Source organism: Mycteria americana, chromosome 1 (genome assembly GCF_035582795.1).
Source record: "Mycteria americana isolate JAX WOST 10 ecotype Jacksonville Zoo and Gardens chromosome 1, USCA_MyAme_1.0, whole genome shotgun sequence".
NCBI classification, from domain to species: Eukaryota; Metazoa; Chordata; class Aves; order Ciconiiformes; family Ciconiidae; genus Mycteria; species Mycteria americana.
Genome location: NC_134365.1, coordinates 87,411,357 through 87,429,004, shown reverse-complemented (window position 1 = coordinate 87,429,004; position 17,648 = coordinate 87,411,357). Strand labels below are relative to the sequence as shown.

The window sequence follows — 17,648 nt, the reverse complement described above, 5'->3', positions numbered from 1 at the left end:
GTGCGTGGTTTGTCCTGATGGCTTGTTTTCTCAGCTGTGCTGCCCAACAGCCACAGTGAGGATTGGCCTTCTATAACCTCCACCTCTCCTCATTTGAGAGAAGAGAACTGATGAACTAAACAATCCAACAAAACGTGAATAAACGTCCACCGTCTTGTGGGGGCACAACTGAAGGGGCAGATATTTTTCACAGCCACTAGAAAGCTTAGTAACCTTTTGCAAGTATATTAGGTATATTTTCAAGCCTGACTTAGGCAGTGTCACTTACTGACATGTTCGGGATTGTTACGTGAAAAAGCTGTGCCACATTCATCATTTAGAACAAAAGCAGAGCTGAGAGAGAAAGAATAACTAGAGACCAATTGCTGCAGTTTACTTTGGAGGTGACAGCAAGGCAAACAGTATTTGTTTCAATGAACTTTATTTAATTCCGTATTATACAAGTGGGATCTGAATCCCCAAACTTCCCATCATCAACATAGTGGAGAAGCCCCACTGCACAAAAGGAAGGGAGAATTTTGGAGCCAGAAGACAGGCTAGATCAAGCCATTTCTCCCCATGTGGTCAGAAATTCTTCCTCCTTCACACAATGTGCTTCCCAGACCAGCAGGTTTACCCCAGGAATAAGAGAGACAAAGCTAGCTCTAAACAATCCTCCCTCCTCCTCCTCTCCTCAGCAAAAGAGGCTGCTCAATGCCAGTAGTGGAATGGTTAAAGATAGGGACGTTACATTTTTAGTCTCTCATCCAGCCCACTAGATTAAGAAGTGGCCTGGTTACTCCCTCTCTCCTGAAAAAGATCCAGGAAAATAAAAAACCTAAAATGCTGAAGACTTACCTCCTTTCCTTCCCCCATCCCATAGCCTTGTTCTCTAAGCAGAGAGTGGGCAATGAACTCTGAGGAGGCTGAAGGAAAGCCAAGGAAAATCAGGGGCTACCTGAATCCCTGGGAATCTGGTGGCTACCCTGGTGCCCTCATTCATTCCCTTTGAGGTTCAGAGACCTGTTTGGAATAGCACACAGAGAGGGCCTCGCTTGGGGATTCGGAAGCAACCAGGGATACAGAACACGCAGGAACTGCTGTGAGGGTACACACCATTCCAGGGATGGCCCAAACCACAAACAGGGCAAGACTCCCCCCCAGCCAAGGCCCCAAGGGCTGAGGGAGCTGGGACAAGGTCCTGGCAGGGGGAAGAGAGCTCGTGCTCTGAGGGTTCACGGGATTTTACTTCTTCTTCCTCTCCTGGGAACAGCGAGGGCAGAACCTGGTAGAAAGGGAAGTAAAAAGCCAGAATTTAGGGCATGACGTGAACCTCAAACATACAGTCCCAGAGGACCTTTTCCAAGGTCCCAGACAAAGCCTTAATTCAAATTTTCCTTTTTAAGAGGTCTTCTAAGTGTGTATAATACAGTACTCTCCCTTCTGTCACCCAGGACCTCCCCTTTCCAAAGACCAGTGGGCCCTCCAGGTTGCTTGTTCACTCACCATTTTCCTCTTGGTTTTGTTGTCAGACCCACACAGGCAAAATGAAACCATTCAATGGAACACTGTTGGGATGGAGAGCAGTCAGTTAAAGAGCAGTTTTCTTTTGAAACCATTGCTTCTGGGTACCGAAGCTTCCCAGCATCTGATCACAAACTCCTAAATCCCTAGCAGCGATCAGGGAATGAAGACTCACACCCAACCTATACATTGTTAGCAAGCAGAACTCCCCTCTTCCCTTGCTAAGTGTGGGGGAAAGAAACAACCTGTCATTTTAAGGAAAACCCTGAAGAAAGATGCACTTACCAGGCCCTAGCAAGCCACCCCTCTGCCCTTCCAAACTATCTGAGGTAAGGCCTCTTTTTGTCACTGCTTGCTGTATCAGGCCCCGCCCAAGCAGGACAAGACTTTCCGTGCAAGACTCTTCCCACTCCCTTCTCCCCCATTTCCATCAAGTGCAGGCTCTCACATCTGGGTTGTCGCAGCCAATCATCTCCCCATAGGAGACCTGGTGACAGAGGCAGTAAGTAGGCTCATTGGGGTCCACAGGCATATCCAATACATCCGAAGGGTGCACATTTCCAAAGGTGACTGAAGGCATCCCATACTCTGTGCTACTGCAGGACAGGAATAAAATGGGTCAGCAAAATAACTGGCTTCGAGTCCCTTTATGTCTCTCAAGACAATGCCCTTTTTGCCAGAGACAGCCACTTCTCTCTTTTTAAGCACATACACCCAACACCACTGAAGTGACCTGCTTCCCCCTTCATGCTGCACTCCCCTAAAAGAATTAAAAGGTCTCTTTCCTCTTGCTTCCCAAGAAGGGACAGGGGACACACCATCTGGCCTGGGTGGGGATCAGATCCTTTGCAGGGAAGTCTGGCTAGGCCTCCCTTGGTCTGATTTGCAGTGATGCTCCTTGTTCCCGCAAATCTCTTAAACACTTACGTGCGGACAAGCTTCAATTTCTTTTGGGCAGTTTTTGGCGCCTCCTCATCAGAGTTCTTCCCCTTAGAGCGAGCACGGGCAGCTTTCTTCTCTTTTTGGGCTCGGCCCTCTGGTAAGAAGAGAGAAAGGTGTAGCATCTGCCACCCCATCAAAATAGATACCTGATAGTAACAACCTCTCCAGCACTAAAATACACTCCTACTTCAGAGTGTATATTGGCTTTGGGCCATGCACCCCATCTTAATTTTATCTAGCGGCCTTGAATATGCTCACACAAGAAGAGCCCAGGTCACCATCTTTTTACCTGTCCTTCAGATTCCAGCGTAACAGTCTTTGATCTGTACCACTCCAGTGCCTGCCTTCATCCCCACCACTTCCATAGTCACTTGGCTCCCTCCTGTATCAATCTGCAGCCCAGTGGTGGTACTCACTCTTCTTGCCCTTGCTAGAAGAACTGTCATAGTCACTCGACTCTATCTGCTTCTCCTTCAGGTCTGCTTCAAAGCGAGCAAGGTCTGTGTCCAGCCGCCGGATGTGCTTATCAACCTGCAGAGATGACAGTGACCAGGAGTTACCACAGAACAGAGCCCAAGTGGGCAAAGAGGAGAGGGCATGGGGCTTGCACTAAGAGCTGAGAAGCAAGAGTGGGCAGGGCCTAAAAAGAGAGATCATGGCCTTCCAGGCTTGGGGGCTTTAGTACAGTCTTTCATACGATAAGCACTAGACACTTCCCTTCATACCATCTCATACGTCTGCATAGCCAGCTGAACCTTGTCATCCCCAAACTCCTTGCATTTCCCATAGGCCTCCTGGATTTGCTTGAGAAGCCCCAGTTTTTCCTCTGAAGACAAAGTCCGTGCATTGCTGATATACTCCGTGGCCAACTTATCGATCTCTGACTTGAGGTCTGAAACAAGTTTACCATTAAATACATAAATACACGTACATACACACACGCTACAGCGCCCTCCATTAAGAAAGACTGAAGGATCAGAGCAGCTGCAGGCTTCCTCCCCTGCCCTGAGATCCCCGTGATAAAGGCAAAGGAAAGAAAAGCTGGTCAAGCTGCATGCTTCCTGTCTCATCAACAAAACCATCTCTAATCCTCACCTTCTGTTCTCTGATCCAGATCTCGCATGAGCTGGAAGTTTCTCTGCAATTCAAATGGCAGGTTCTCAATACCTGCAGGGAAAGGAGGATATAAGTCAAAGCAGGATATAAGTCAGGTTCCTGTCCACAATGCCAAGGCAGGAACAAAGCTAACTTGACTGGTAACAATACATACACCAGTCCAGCAATTCCCAACACCCTCTCCTGCTGCACATTAGTGTGCCTCCATTCGTTGTCAACTCCAAAGGAGACAGACTATAAAAACTTGATATATTTAATCCAGGAGCATAGTTCTATAATACATACTAGTTAACAGAAAACTGCTGCCATGCAGAAAGGCCTACATTAAGCAAGCAGAAACCCAACATTTGTAATGAAGTCAGTCATCATAATACAACATACCCATCCAAGAACTCCATTCAGTAATGAAAAAAATAGGACAACAGCTGGTAAACAACGCCATGTAGTTATTGCTATACAAGGATGTCAAAATCAAAGTTGATCAAATGCTAATTCACTAAAAAGTGAGTCCGTTTTAGTGCACTGATTTTACATACAGGGGCCAGGAGATGCTTTGTGCAGAGCCAAAGAGCAAGTCTGAGGCAGGACAGGGAGCAGTGAACAGCAGTCTTAACCCTCTGTCATGTGTTCCCTGTTCTGCCTTCTGCACCGTAATCTTAGTGTGGTCTGTCCAACACCTGGAATTATGCTATATATTGTGAATAATAAATGTTTGTAGGGCTCTAAATGAGCAATGTGAAGTTGACAGTCAATTAATTTTCAATGCACTATGCTACTCACTCCCTAGGCATCACCAGATGCTCAACTGACAAAGCTGATAAAAACAATTCTCATTTTTCCATGCCTGTCTAATCAAACTGAGATCTAGTGTCACTGCATTAAGCTGAAGTCCAAGCTTGATTGTTGTCACCTTTATACCTAATAAAAAAAACCATCTCTCTTGCAGGTGTAAAAAAAAAAGGGGGGGGGGGGAAGCTCTTCAGAAACACAACATAAGCATGTCTGCTTCCTGAACCCACTCTCCAACACATGGAGGGTGTAACTGAAGGTGTGTCTACCCATCACCAAAACTGTCTAATACATCAGTCCCGGCAGCTGCTTGTATTTTCACTGCCATATGTTTCTATAGTAGAGACATTTCCCTGAAAAGCAATCAGCCGGCAGGGAAGGTCTGTAGGCAAGAGGCAAGTTTTAACAAGTACTACAAACAGGCCATGAAATTAATTCCTATAAGAGGTTAAAACAACTGTGGGCCCCACTGTGCTCAGATGCTGTTCCTTTAACTTATTTTTTTGCACAAAGAGAATATAATAAGTTACATACAGAATCCTTATAAGTAATCAAGCTATTGCTTCAATAGATTTCTGTTGCCATTTCTAATTTAAATATCTGAGAAATGCTCAGATAGTAGGTGTCCTTAAGTACCCAGATACATAATCACACACAACATACACATTGCCCCCCTGCATTCAAGGACAGTTAACAGTGCAAAATCAAATTCTCAAAAAATTAGTAAGCAGCAAAATTAAGGCTGTCTGCACATTCCTAAATTTGATACTTCCACGTTTATCTGGCATGACAGACTTCACACAAGGTTCCAGCAGCCGACTACCACATTACATCCCTATGGCTCAAAAAAGCATCTCAGAAGACAATGGGGGCACAATGCTGAAAGTTATCCTTGCTTACAAAGGGAACTTATGGCAGGGATGAAATCCAGCTTGGGAATCTCAAGACCATGCCTTTTTCCTTCCTGCAATCCCCAGACTCATCAACTCCAAACCTTTCAATTTGTACAGCAAATGAAACATGGGTCATACTGCAGCACGCTACTTTCCATTCCTCTCCAAAGCATCCCCTGCAGAAGACAAGACAGGTATCCTCTAGAGGAAAACAGTATCTGTTCTTGCACTGCACACAATATGTCAAATTTACACTGAGTTTATTAATCTTGGAAGATCACAACTTTTAAATTCTTGACTTTGTAGTTTTAAAAAAACTTTTTCTCTTCTAAAAAGGAAAGTCGGTAAAAGCACAAATTCCACCAGGTACAGTCAGTTTTCCCTCAGCAGGGCTAGAAACCTTTTCAATACAGCAAGCACCTAAGCCAGCACAAAAACCAGTAGGATGCTATTCTCTGGGCAGAGCAACCCCACAGAGGTTACAGCCATGTTTCACAGTGATGTTCTAGCAGCAGGAGAAACTCAGGCAGGAGTTTGCTTCTGCTACAGAACCTGAATGGGACTGTGCTCTAGTTTTTACAGCCATTACTGTAAAAATCTGCCAGCACATGCCCTCATCTGGAAAGCCTCTGTCCTCCCTTTGCTGCTATGTGCCTGGTCTTGTCTTTTCAGCCCGGGCCATCTGTCCTTCAGAGACTCTCTCTTCCCCAGCAACCTCCTCCCCTTACTGCCAGCCCCTCAGCCAGGCCAGTGGCTCCCCTGCCTCGTTACCTGCCTCCATGCATGCAGAGCTCTCTGCTCCCCGTGGCTCTCGGCAGTGCAGAGGGAGGTGTTACCCAGTTCTGGCTCTGGCCTAGCAGACGCTCAGCACAGACACAATCAGCAGATCATTTACCAGTCAAGCACATATGAGCAATGATCTTCCAGAGGCTCATTAGCTGGGCAGGTTTCCACAGGGACTGATGAGACAAACCCCTGTCATTTTAATTCCTTCCCTGCTAAAACCAGCACAATATGATTTCCTAAAACCCCAGCAAAACGTTTCACTCTGCAAATCTGTTATTGGACCAATGTTCTGTAATTGCTTTGTCAATAAACTGGGAGAAAACTAAACAATTGACAGTACAGTGACTTAATAATTAGAATGGTTATAAAGATACTTAATCTAGTAAACTAAAGGTGGAAAGAAGCTGAGTACAACATTAAAGATTATGATCCAGAGAGAGTTTGGCAAGAACAAAAACAAGATAAAGCTGCAGCTAAGCAAGTTTTAACTGAGCAACAATTTGTATGGCATATATCTAAGTATGGGGAAGTTTTCCACTACCTGCAGCTTAACTCAAAAGCTCTCATCTACCCTTTAAAAAAAAGTGATGGTCTGCATCACAGAATTTATCTCACAGAGGTTCAGAACACTTGCTGAAATTGCTTGGCCTGTGCTGTGCTGGCTATCAGACATCACCATCCATTAACAGTCCCATTAATGGGTCTGTTTTCCTACTAACACAACATGCTTTCCCTCAGTCTTTCTAAAAACATTCATGTTATTTATGTAGTTCCATTTCCTCCAGAATTTCTCCTTTTTCCTTTACAATTCATTTGCTCTTTCTTCTTATTGTAAGATGCACCTAAACTTTTCATAACTAAATACTGTGCATTGTAAAATACTCAAATAATTTTCAGATTCTGAAATGGATCATAGTAAAGAAAAAACACCCTACAGGCATCCTTGATCACCTTGATCCTTGATCAAGAGTGCAGCGAAGGGCAGTCGCTCTGTCCTAGATAGGCAACAATCTGACAGAAAAGTGCAGAGCCACACGCAGCCCCACTGTGCCCTACTCATTCCTGTCACAGTACAATTACTCTGAAAATCATCGGTGCAGGTCTCTCATTGAGTTTTCCCACCCCTTCCTTCTTACCTTGTTTTCATTTCTTATCACAAGTCTACCTACCTACCTTCGTCCTTCCCTTCCTCAATTCTTAACCCTTCACTACCCCCATTCTTCTTTCATCTCCTTTGTTCTCCTCTTTCCTTGTCATTCCTTCCCCCATTCATTCTTCTGCAGGCACCCGTAACCACGCTGTCCTGTCCCTTAAGAACCATGCTCTCTGACTCTCCAAAAGTCAGAATCCATCACCACCCTCCTTCCCCTCCAATTATTATTATTTTATTTCTTTTTAGAAACACGTTGGGTGTCAAGTGTAGGCAACTGATATTTAAACTTCAGCTACTTAACTGAGATGTTAACTCTGACATACGCACACAGAGAGCAAGCCTACACAACCTTCTAACTTTCACTGTGCTTCACTGTCCCATAGCATGTCTTTTAACTGTGCCAAACAATAGGTCTGTACTGTGACAATATCCAAATTCCTAAAAAGAGATCCATTGCACCAAGCACTATACAAATACACGGTGCCTTTCCAGAGACATCTGTTCACCCACCATGTTCAGATGCATGTTTAAATTTATTTAAAAAATGTGAAAATACATTTTGAAACATAACCACAGTTGCTTTATTGAACAGTACAGATTTCAGCAAACACTTTAAACACCACATTGCTGAAGGTAATAAAAAAAATCCTGCTTCTGCCAGGGACTGCCACAATGAGAGGGTAAGTTCTTTACCCGGTGAGATAGGAAATTGGCTGGGATCTTGTGGGGGAAGCACACCAGACTTTTCGGTACTCCGTGATTCTCATAATTTTGTAGCATTTGAAGTATACTGCAGGACAACCAGCTTACAGCAATCTTCAGGAGCTTCCTTGCTTCCTCATTACGGGGAAAGATGTCTTTTATATCCCTCAATTCCTCCTTTTAGAGGGTATAACCCTTTTAAACTGCTGCTTCTACTCTGTCCTGTGTTCTCTGGTAATTATTTATTCTCCTATGCAGTTTAATGAAATTGGTGCATGAGCATAATAAATACCTTCCTCTCTATTCATATATGGCTCAGCCCTACTGCAATATACGCATCCTAACCTGCAACATTATCCTCACAACAGCTCTGTAAGGGATAATACTACCTGTGTTTTTACAAACAGGGTACTCAGATGCATGGTAGACTGACTTAGCCACAGGCACCCAGGAATTCTGTGGCCATGTCATATACCCCAAGCTCTGGGCCAGTACACTGCACACTAGTCCACGCAGGCGTGTCTACTTCAGGCACTGTCCAAAGAAACAGATATCAGTCAGCAATGGCAGTCAATGTAACAGCCACAGAAACCTAATACTCCCCCAAAGAGTGGACCCTTTTCTCAGGGAGGGAGGGGCTCTTTTTGTCTTTTTCTTACTACATTAGTTCAATGCTACAGCATCCACAGCCAAGATAGTAGGCAATGTTGTTAAGTCTCAGAAAAGGGATCTTTATTGCTGTGTTAAAGATCAACCTTGATTTCAGATTGGAGGACTTGGAAGACTGACATGTCAAATGAGACTCGCACCACTCCAGGCATTTCCAGCCTGTCACAGATTTCCAAAGGCAGGGACCACCACCAAAGAGATCACAGGGCTGTTTGCCAAAATGGTCACATCAGATTTGCTCTTGGTGAAGAAATGCAGAGAAAATGCAGTATGCTTTGTCTTGTAAAGCCATCCTGTATCACCTCTGATAAAAATACCAGTCAACAGCAAAATCAATTCTAAATAAACTGGTCATTAACAATAATAAATGTATTAGCTTAGTGTGGGCTGTGCCAGTAGCTTTCACGCAGAAACAAATGATGTCTATGAACTACCAAATCCTCTCCCCTGCATGAGATCTTTTGTAATTTTCCATAGATCATGTGTGCTGCATCACAGATGCAACTAATCCAATGTCTCAGTAAAGTGAAAGGCATCTTTCACTACACTAAACCAGTGTTGAATATAGAAACAATTTATTAAGAGATTTGCATATCTGAAGTTATGACATGAGAAACTTTAGAGGCAAGAACGGGAGGCTATGGTTACCTGCTACATTGGGGAGGGGATGAGAGTAATGACGGTAGGTAAAGTGAGAGATAAAAGGACTGCTGGGGAATTTGGAATGCAGCCAGGACTGGGAAAGAATCAAGGGCTAGCCCACAGCAAGTTCTGACATCACACCCATGTCCTCTAAGAGTATTAAGATGACAATACACATCATACTCTCATTTGATGAAGCTATACAGGGGAAAACCCAGACAGATGTAGCTCTTATGAAAGAATAATCCTATTTTACTGGGTTAGCTAATGTTATCAAGGAATGAAAGGACATTCCCATGTCAGTTGTAGGAGAAAGAAGGTGACTTTCAAGAGGGTGTATGCTGCTCCTGTTGCTCTGTGCTTATGCTGGCATAAGTTTTCTAGTATTGACAAGCCCTGAACTGGTGCAATGCTATGTGCCTATTGACATATGCAAATAGAAGGAGCAAAGGAAACTTGATGCCTCCCTAATCAGTACAAAAAAGGGGAAAAACCCAAAAGAAATGACTAGACAGTACCATGTTAACTTACCAGCTGAAGACTCCTCATCTAAGTGTGTTGTCCCCATCACGCTCTTCACTGAGGCAGGTATGTCCTAGTGTCTGCTCCTGGAACAGGTCCTGACTGGTGGCCTCCAAGACAATGGAATGAATATCAAGCAGCCATCTGAGTAGATAGGCCAGCAACATCCTTCTACCTCTCAAGCTCACCAAGGTTACTAGCCCTCTGCTGACAACTCTCCCAAGCACTTAGGTCTAATTTAGACCAAATGTTGGCAGAATCTACTTCCTCAGAGGTTTGGAGTGGGGGAAGATGGAAATATTTTTTATTGTTTTGTTACCATTCCTTACCAACATTTTATGCTGACATTTATTCAGTAACAGACCAGTTCAACCATATGGAAATTTGAACTTCCTTCCAGTCTGGCACACACTTCCCAAATGGAACAACATGTGCTCCCCATTGAGGAAGGCAAATAAAGCAACAGCCTCATCAGTCCAGGCAGGAACACATGTGGTAGACAGTGATGGCTGGAACCAGCAGGGAAGGTGCTGTTTGATTGCTTCAGAAAGCACACCCACAAACATGACCCTTCCATTCACCTCAGCTATCTGAGCAACTGGGCAGACATGTCCTCAGCAGTAGAGCATAGGTAGGTGAGCAGAGAGGTCATTTCATAATAAATTCAGGCACCAGACAAGTACGTGCCTTGGTTCTGTTGCCATAAAAGATAAACTTGTGTGTTGTCACTAAGTATACCCACTTTATTCTGATACCCACTAGGTGGGTAAGCAGGGAAGATGGTAGAAAATACATGTGGTTGCACAGCAGTTCCCTCTGCTATAAAGATAATCCCTACACTCATGGTACATTGGCATATAAACAGAGACTTGTAGAAAACTATTTGGGACTGTTTTCTGGGTATGTGTACTTCAGTGACACCTATCACAAAGAAGCTCTACAATCCTCTTGAAAATTCCAAACATGAAGAAAACTCAGTGTTTGCATCTCATCTTCTGGAAAATCTGTATTAGTCACCCTTCCTTTCTCCCTCTCAAAGCCTCCACTACAGTATTTCCAACCCAGCATGAAAGCAAATACTGAGCCAAATACAGTAGCTCAAGTTTGAGCAAGCACAAACTCCTCTAATGAGTCTTCTTGCACATTCAACCTCCTCATCACAAAACATTATGTTTTCTTCCTTCTTATTCTTCCTCCATTCCTTTCTAAATCTCTAACTCCTTTACACCCATAGTTTTTCCCCTACTAAAGTTGCACTGCTTTCTTGGCGTGAGGGAAAGCACTTCAGTATCTTGCTTTCTCCCCGCAGAAGCAGACATAAAATGGTTTAGACACCAGAATGAGGACAATACTTGAAGAAATGGAAATCTCTTCATGCCTAACATTAGCCACTGAAGAGAACTGAGGAAAGAGCCGTGTTCAAAGAAAAACACTCGGGAAGAAGAGAACTGGAACAAGAAACATTCCTCTTCTTCCCCTTCCCCGAATCCTTTGGCTAAGTATAGTCATTGATGTGGCAGCTTCAGTAGGATGAAGGAAGGAAGGTGATCAGAGTAGACAAGATATGGAATTCCTCTGTCAGGATGTTCAGCACGGAAGGAATGTGCATATTTTTCTGCTGCAAAAACATCTGCTAGGAGCATAACACATTTCAGACAGAGATGCTTTGCAATGAACAGACTAGAGCAGACACAAGGGCATGTCTAATCCTAGGTCTAAACCCAGTTTCAAATTACAGAAGGGCTTGAAAGCTACTGAAATACCAAACCTAAGAGACTGCCAGACACCATTTACTAGGAGAACTGTAGTTAACTTGGCTATTCCACAAAAATCTCCTGGAAAAGAACTTTAGATGTCCAAAGTAGAGGACTAAAAATGTATGAACTGAAACAACTGAGGCTGTATGCACAGCTGTGTCAGACCTCTTGTGCATTTTAACGTATAGTTTTTAATTACCTAACCACATAAAATTTTCATACAAGGCATTTCTCATTCCCAGTGACTGAGCAGTGATTCAAACTTTTATTTTATTCTCTTTGCTCAATACAGAGTCACAAATACACAACCCAAACCTCAATCTGAAAATTGCCTTGGCAATCTTTTCAAGGTGTTCATTACTGTAACATTAGAATGCTTTTTCACAGCGCGGCTGTGGAGTAGCCCACTTCCGTTACCAATAAAATGAAGGTCAAGAGATTTACTGAGGCAAAGATATTAAGGCCAAAAAGGCCAGCTAATCACAAACACACCTCTTGAGACATCTAAAAATGCTACACAGCCTGACTTTTCAGAATTATCTGTTCAAAGCAGACTTCAGTTGATCTGAAGCTGCATCTGCTCCTCTGACTACAATTTTTCACTCATAATTTGAGGGAACCACAATCTATGCAAGGAGAACCTGTAAAAAGCATGACACCCAAAATAAACACAACCGTCAAACTCACTTTGTCAGACTAGTATTCAACTGCCTCAAGCATGAGGCCACCTTTTTTCTTCCTACAATCTTCACTGAGTTCATTATACACCTTCCTTTCTTCAAGGATTTGAAGAGGTCCTACAAAAAACTGCCCTCATTCATCACAAACTCATCATTCATTCCCTGAGCAGATTGAGCCAGTAAACCATATGAAAGAGAAACTCTCCGGGGGAAAAAAAAAAATTGAACTGAAAACTGTGTCTGCATTAGCACTATAATACTAAAAGAATTCCATTCCAAGAAGTAAATATAAATATTAGACATTTTTAAAAGAGCTGACCAAAGGTCGGCTCTGGGCTATTTATTTGTATGAATTTTCAGGAAGTGTTGGAACATTAGTGAACTACTTTGAAACTGAATTGAATGTTTTTAAAATACTGAAATAATGTAAAAAAAGAGGGGGGGGAGGCAGGAGCGAGGGGAAAACTGAATGCTGTCAGGTAGGCATGAAAAGAAATGGAATAGCTGATCTGAGATCATCTCAAAGAATTAAACGAGGGTGAAAACGTAGATTAAGTGTTAAAACAAACTTGCCTGACTGGACCTTTTTTGGTAAGAAAATACATTTCATTACTGAAAATATTTTTTTAAGCAATTAAACTACAACTTGCATCAAATACTCAATGTAGCATCAGAAAGTATCTTGCATAACAAGCTAGAATAACAAAAAACCAAATGTAAGATATATTAAAAGTACTTCAAATGGCTACATAAGGCTTTAGAATGCATTACAGAGAACTATCAGCGGTAGCTGCACCACTCATGCAAATGACACAAGAAGCAGTTCTTGATCCAATAAAAGAAAAGTTAGTCACTTGGAAGTGAGATACAGACTGGAAGAACGAGAATGGAAGGAACAGACCACTGGGACTGCAACAGACACCCTGGCTGGGCTGCAAACAGATACTTTCCATCATATCTTATGGAGGGTAATACATTTAGGAATGAGCAATATAACTGACGGATGCTGGACCGTATTTCTAAGAAACGGAAAGACTGTATCATATCAATACTGTGGTAGATAGTTACCTGAATATGAGCTCCCAGCTGAAATGCAATGGCGAACAGGGATAAGGGCATACCCAACAGAAGAATGATAACCTGACTTCTTTAGTTAGTACCATGAAGAAGACTGGTTATTAAAGGACTGTATGCATTTTCAGAGTCAGAAGTTCAAGTAGGATGTCAAAAGATTACAGCAGGCTTGGAGAAGAACAAATGGCTAATTAGAAAACTGAAAAATATGTTATCACAGGCAATTTTTTTTTTTTTTTTACTAAGTTACCGGAAAGAAGGTTAAGATTTAATAAATTGCAATCTACACAGGGAAGAAACTTTTAATAAGGGGACACTTCAACATGGCACGTAAAAGGCATTATAGGTGCAATGACTAAATATTGGAACTGTGAAAAGTAACTACAGACAAAAGTCACAAAACCATGACAGGAAATCCTATCAGCAAACTAACTTACTGAAGACTGAGACAGATACTCTTTGACTGTAAGTGTTACAATTCATATGATATGCTTTTCTGAAAGAAACTCTACATTAAGCACAGCAACTGTCTTACAATTAGCTAACAAAGGGAAGTAATGTTGCATATGCTATACAGGACACCAGACAAAACTGAGAAAGGCCTCAAGAGCTCTACCAGTATGCAAAAAAGCTTAAACCATCGCAGTGAAGGTTACTTTGTTCTTCCTAACATCTTTGTAGCCAGATTTTTTAAAAGTAATTTTAGATTGTGCACATTACTGTTTTTTTAAGCAAGACACCTTAAAAATGACAGTCTACACCACCATATTAATATCCACCTTCAATAGGATAAGAATTTGTAATTCAATTGCAGGACTACACATCTCAGCTGAGTGAGAAAACAAGAGTTTGTAATTTTCTCTGCATGCTTGTACTAGAGGGGAACAGAAGAGTTTTCAGGGGGTTCATTGATTTTAGCTGGCAGTGACAACAAGATCCAGAAGCGTTTGACTATGGTGGGAGCACTCTCTAGCCACCAAGCTCATCTCCAGCTTCCTTCTTCTCTCCAACTTGGTATCTGCCAAGTATCAGTGCTGCATCTTTCTCATCCTTGCCTAATATCTACAAATCCCAGTCTTTCACTCCTTTATCTTCACACTGCAGCTCTTACTCAAAATATACTTGTGCTCTCCCAGTAGGAAAACCCCGCATCCTCCCCATGCACTTGCTCCTTGCCATTTGCTTCTCTTGTCTAGCTGCTGTCCTCCCAACTCCTGGCCATCTTTGCTGAGGAGCCTCAGTCAACTGCAGTCTTCCACAACGGAATGAAAAAAGCAGAAGAACATACATCTTTGCTCAGCAATCCTGGCTCCTCTCCAACAATCTGCCTCCTCATCCAACTATTCTTCCTGGCTTTTGCACCCTCCTACCTCACAACTCCTAGATCCTTGCCTGTTCACTTCCACCTTCTTTTCAGCTTTCACTGAAATTTATTATGGTTCTTGAATTTTCTTAATTTAATTCACAAGAGGTTTCCTTTCCTAAAGAGAAAAAGGAGCACTGCAGACACAAAGAATGAGATCCTTTGTCTCCATATCAACACCATATCAGCTCTGAGCTAGAGGAAACCTAGTGTAGCGAAATTTCTGAAGAACCAAGCTCCAATGTTTCCAAGCATATGCAGATGGCAAGAGGCAGGTATAACTTTAACTTGGCCAGGTATAGTGAAGTAAAAGACACATTGCCAGTACTACCATGCTTTAAACACACCACCCCATCACCATGCTCCCCCATTTCTAGTACTGACACCAGATCAGAAAGAAAATGAGAAAACAGCATTCATCAAAGAACAGGTTACTAAATCTTAACCCATTAGTACATTCCTTCAAAGAAACTCCTCTGATTAGTCTACTATTTTAAGAACACAGGGGAAAAACATGCATTCAAGGTCTTATTCCCCAAAAGTCTGAGTTTGACAAAGTTATAAGCACCTTAATGCAGGACGATATCATAGGAGGGCTCAGATGTCACCAACTCCATTAGTATTTACAGAGCACTTCTTTGACCAACAAAACAGGACTGCACTTTTAAAATGACAGCAAAGGAATCTCTCGAAACTACTCCCCTGCAGATACAAAAGTTATCTTCGGCTTTATTTCACCAGCCCTGCAGTTTGTCCCGGCAAAGCCACTGACAGCCAAGCTGCCGCTCCCGAAAGGCGGCTGGAGCAGCACCGGGCTCCTTTCTCCGGGAACAAACCAAGCGCTCGCCGCCGGTGTCAGCCCAGCGCGCTCATGGACGGCTGCGGGGCCGCGCTCCCGCGAGAACCCCAGCTGAGACCTGCCCCACGGCGGAGGGGCAGCCCGTACCGGCGCTCCGGACGGGCCGCCAGAGCCGCTGCCGCCGTTTCTAAGCGACCCCGAAATGCCTCTACGCTTCTGGGCAGCGGGCGGCGACCGGGGCCTCTCCACATGGCCCCAGGACCGGCGGGCCGGGGACAGCCGGGTAAGGCTGCCGCCCGAGAGGCTCGGAGCAGGCCGCGGGCGACCCGGGGACCGGTCAGCCCCCGGGCAGAGCTCTGCCCCCGCAGGGCCCCGCCCCGAGCCGCGGTCTGTCCGGGCCCGCGCGGCCCCTCGCCAGGGCAGCTCTAGCCGCGGCCCTCGGCCCCGCCCCCGGCGGCTCTTACTATCCAGGTAGTGCTCCAGGTACATCCCCGCCGCCATCTTGGGCCCCGCACACACGGGCGCTTCCGGCGGGAGCCGGACACCGGCGCCCCCCCAGCCGGAAGCAGCGCTGCCCGGCTGCAGAAGCCGCTTCCGCCCGCCTTCCCGAGCACTTCCGCTCTGCTTCTGCTGCCGTTTGGTGCTCTGCGGGGCTGCCTGGGGCGGCCTCCGCGCTGCCCCCGGCCCCGGAGGCGTGGAAGGACGGCGGGCGGGGCCGCCACCCCCCCCCCCCCCCCCCATCTCCTGCCCGCCCGCCGCCTCAGGGCTCCGCCGGCGGTCTCTCAGCAGCACCGGCCGCAGAGCCCCGCCGGGGTGACGGAGGGAGGGTGCCCTAGGGGCTCAGCCGGGGCCGCTTTGCTGCTGGTTGCGGGGAGGAGGAGGCGGGCCCCGCCGCAGGGCGCGGGGGAGAGCAGCCCCAGGGCTGCCTTGATCCGACTCCCCTGAGCTGCGGGAGGGTAAATACCTGCTGCCTTCGCCTCCGCGCTAAAAGAAACAGGCTTCGTCTTTTTTTGAAGCCAGGTCTTCAAAGCCTCTGTCTTGAAGACAGAGGCTCTGTCTTGAAGCCTCTGTCTTGAAGACAGAGGTCTCTCCTGGCTTCAAATAATTTTCAACAGCTTGGCTGGGCACTCCTGCTGGGTAATCTGGGTGAGGAAGTGCTGTTAGTTTGTTACAGTGCTGTATCTTTCCATTCACCATATAATTCGCCAGCAAGGAGTAGCTGCTGCTATATTAGAAACAGAGACTGTCTTTACTGTAAAATGATTGTGGTACAAACTTAACATAGCTAACAATGAAGCAATGAAATGAAGTTAAACATGTGACCATGTTCTCTTTTCTCCACCTTGCCAGACCTACTTTCATGACCATAAACCTCAAGTGACTTCTAGGTTAAAGGTCCTCTTGCTACAGAGTTCAGGAACCCTTCCCCAGGTGGTCCTTTGCTAGCGATAGCACATGACACGGCATGGTATTGTGCTAGGTCAAAAGGGTGAGGTCACACGTGATTATGGAACAACTGAGACAAAATTATCTTACTTCTTTTGGTCCCTAGTCTATAATATTCAGGATTGTTGTTTCAAGAGGTCAGCATTAATTTAGCATCCTGTACTGTTTAGAAGGCATTGGGTTGGTTTGGCAAATGTTACATTTCATCTGCCTTCCTCCTGCCCACTCACATACATAGTTATGTTTTTTCCTGATAGACTGTATAATGACAGTCATTGCTCAGGACTGCTTGCTGCTAGATTCTTGTCATGAGGAGAAGTGACCACACTTAGCTGCTTCTCTTTCCTCCCAAAGATCTACCAAGGCCCTGTGCCTTTATTTATATGGATATACTGCGATTAAGTCTTCCAGCAGCCTGCAATGCAAGACTGAGAGGCTGTTATAAAAATTAATTGCAGATGTTTGAACTATAAACCACCTTGCTGTTACACTATTTGGTTAATTCAGAGATCCACTGTGTTCTGAAGATGCAGTGTTTTCCAGTCCTATTCCTGTAGTCATTTATTTATGAAATTTTTAATTATTCAAAACACATTTCTTACTCTTTTTAGTTCCCGTGTGAAGCAGCTGGCTTCAGTTAGCTGAACATTATTGTTAAGCCTCACTTTGTTTTTAAAGTACTTCAAAATTCTTGTATAAATTGCCTTACACAATTAAGGAGAAGGATGTAGCTGTTATTAAAAAAAAAACTGCTGCCTATACCCAGTCACAGTACTAAACCAGAATCCCCCAAATGCATCCTGCTTGGAGCT

General features: G+C 44.4%; 1 protein-coding gene across 2 annotated transcripts; it reads right to left on the bottom strand.

The window, feature by feature from the left end:
• Window positions 1-410: 410 nt before the first annotated feature.
• On the bottom strand, window positions 411-16,017 carry ING4 (inhibitor of growth family member 4). Of its 2 annotated transcripts, XM_075511171.1 has the most exons (9): window positions 15,855-15,990; window positions 9,727-9,827; window positions 3,541-3,612; window positions 3,171-3,337; window positions 2,862-2,976; window positions 2,431-2,539; window positions 1,952-2,099; window positions 1,486-1,547; window positions 411-1,264 (listed from the first exon to the last, which is right to left on the bottom strand). In XM_075511171.1, the coding sequence occupies exons 2-9, from the start codon at window positions 9,761-9,763 to the stop codon at window positions 1,225-1,227; spliced, it is 750 nt and encodes a 249-aa protein (XP_075367286.1). In that variant the 5' UTR covers window positions 9,764-9,827; window positions 15,855-15,990; the 3' UTR covers window positions 411-1,224. The 2 variants fall into 2 exon arrangements, with proteins under 2 accessions (XP_075367286.1, XP_075367282.1); XM_075511167.1 differs by lacking the exon at window positions 9,727-9,827 and having other exon boundaries at window positions 15,855-16,017.
• Window positions 16,018-17,648: the final 1,631 nt, after the last annotated feature.